We start from the raw sequence: 2544 nt of genomic DNA on the forward strand, positions 1-2544 counted from the left end.
TCATTTGATGATGTGGCTGTGGACTTCAGCTGGGAGGAGTGGCAAGACCTGGATCATGCTCAGAGGACCCTGCATAGAGATGTAATGCTGGAGACCTACAGCAACCTCTTGTCCTTAGGTGAGCAAAAGTCATTTGAACATGCGAGATCAAAGGCTGTTTTCTTTTTTAAGTAGATATATAAATATTTATGTTGTTTCAATAGAGGATTCCAGTCCGTGGGAATATAAAATTCCTGTCCATTTTTTCCACTTGATTATGTAACTGGAGACAATTTTATTCCCATTCTTCAAGAAACCCAATCAGCACTTGGACCCAAGATCTAAACTGCATTCCACTAATAGAAAAAAGACTGTCTTCCTAAACTTGCGGTGATTTTTGTAGGTGCATATATACTCTAGAATAGAAAGTACATCACTATTTGAAGTATGATCTGAAAATCACTAGTTGAAAGTGGTTATTTGTAATCAACCCTGATCCTGGGTGCAGTGGCTAACACCTGTAATCTTAGCTTTTCTGGGGGCTAAACTGTGAAAATTTTGATTTTAAGCCAGCAACTGCAGAAAAGTGACCATGAGGCTTTTATCTCCAAATCCCCTCACAATCTACAAATGTAGCTGGGACTGAAACTAGCAGAATGCTAGCTTTGAGCAAAGGAGCTGAGTTCAAGCCACACAATTGGCAAAATAAGTTGAAAGCTGGGGAATATCATCCAGGAAGTTGGTAAGAAATGAGAAACAAGGTTTAGGAGCAACTTTGTGAACATGATGTCTGAGACCTTACAGTAATGATGACCCAGCCTACCAATAGTTCTTCTCTACTTGTTAATAACAGGACACTGTGTTCCTAAACCTAAATTGATTGCCAAGCTGGAGCAAGGTGCAGAACCATGGATAAGAGAAGCCTCAAACAAGAATCTCACAGGTGAGATAAAGCATCTTGCATGGTGTTCTAGCCAGAGTCCACTTGGTAGGTTTAATGAGCTGTACTGAGCAATAGTGTTCCTAGTTCCCCTGAGTCATGTGTGGCAGAGAACTAGGTGATCCTTTGTCTTCAGGACATGACAATCAAGAATTTACATGGAGACAAACTGATTTGGCTGTCCCAGTATAGTTAAAGTGAGCAATTTTCTTTTTCTGTGTAGAAATCATTCTTAAACAGAAAAAGGAAATGAGACATGTAGAAAATGAGGTCTCATTTTCATTGAAACAAGGGCTATGCAGGTATGAGGAAATAAGGAGTATGCCAGGACTGCTATCCTGTGATGAAGAAAATTGCTTCTTGGTGATGGTGGAAGTGAGTGAGATTCAGAAGCAAAGCTTTTGGTTCATAGGGGATGACTACCTGGGTGGTGAGCTGCAGTATCTTTGGTCTTTAATGGTTGTGAAGGAGCAGAAGTGTTAGAAAAGGAAATTTGATGAGAATTTGACTAAAGGTGAGGGAAAACAATTTTAAAAATGCCACTAACCCCTAAAATAATTCTTAGTGAGAAGTTAGAACTGAAGAGATGGAGGTATAAATCCTTACTCTCAGGAACCTTCCATGCTTAGCGGGAAGGCCAAGGGATGTATCAAACACCCTAATGGTCCCTAAATCTAGACAGTATTTCTGTTCCTCACCTAATGGTTGAGAAGCAAAGCAGCAAAATATATAAATTATTTCCACAAATTAAAAGAAAAATAATAGCTATTCCCTTATGACCAAACCTCGAGGTTATTAAAGGCAAATGTTTAGTACTCAGCTTATAACTAATAGTGTGTAGTTGAATCATTTGAGTAATTAATTCCTTGAGAAAAACAGAAAAAAACGGAAACAGAAAAACATTATTTACCATTGTAAAATGTCAGTACTACTTTGTTAACTACTACATTACAGAGAAAAGCATACATTCTGAGGAAATGCCTTTATTTTTACATTAAGGAATCTTGAGGTCTCATTTCTGTTTTTGTCTTTGATATCTCATTGTAGATGTCCAAGAAAAGGAGTACAGGACTAAGACCTATCAGAAGAGTCCCTATGATTGTCTGTCTGAAGTAGGAGTCATGAATACTAACACAGGGAAGAAAAAAGTGAAATTAATAACAACTTTTAATTTGAGATCAAAACCTAAGTCAGAGCTGATTAGGAATAATGGGAACTCCTTAGGGATAAGGACAGAGGAGTTCAGGCAGTGTCAGAACATGCTTCTCCATGGCGAGTCTAATGGGATGTGTGCTGCTTATGGTCCTGGAGTATCTCCTGTAGCTAAAGAATCAAACCAACGTGGACATTCTTTCACCCGGAAAGCACACCTTACCGTCCATCAGAGAACACACACAGGAGAGAAACCTTATGAATGTAACCTGTGTGGAAAGTCTTTCACTCGGAAGGCACAGCTTACTGTCCATCAGCTAACACACACAGGAGAGAAACCTTATGAATGTAATGTGTGTGGAAAGTCTTTCAGCCAGAAGACACACCTTACTGTCCATCTGACAACACACACAGGAGAGAAACCTTATGAATGTAACCTGTGTGGAAAGTCTTTCAGCCAGAAGTCACACCTC

The 2544-nt window shown here is 39.3% G+C and overlaps 1 protein-coding gene across 1 annotated transcript; it reads left to right on the forward strand.

Annotated features, from left to right (window-relative positions):
• Window positions 1-14: 14 nt before the first annotated feature.
• On the forward strand, window positions 15-2229 carry LOC106002515 (zinc finger protein 717-like; the record flags this gene model as incomplete). Its single annotated transcript, XM_013037381.1, has 3 exons — window positions 15-118; window positions 833-922; window positions 1967-2229. Coding segments are annotated over exons 1-3 (387 nt in total), but the record flags the coding sequence as incomplete, so codon positions are not given.
• Window positions 2230-2544: the final 315 nt, after the last annotated feature.

Source organism: Dipodomys ordii, unplaced genomic scaffold (assembly GCF_000151885.1).
Source record: "Dipodomys ordii isolate 6190 unplaced genomic scaffold, Dord_2.0 Scaffold12644, whole genome shotgun sequence".
Classification (NCBI taxonomy): domain Eukaryota; kingdom Metazoa; phylum Chordata; class Mammalia; order Rodentia; family Heteromyidae; genus Dipodomys; species Dipodomys ordii.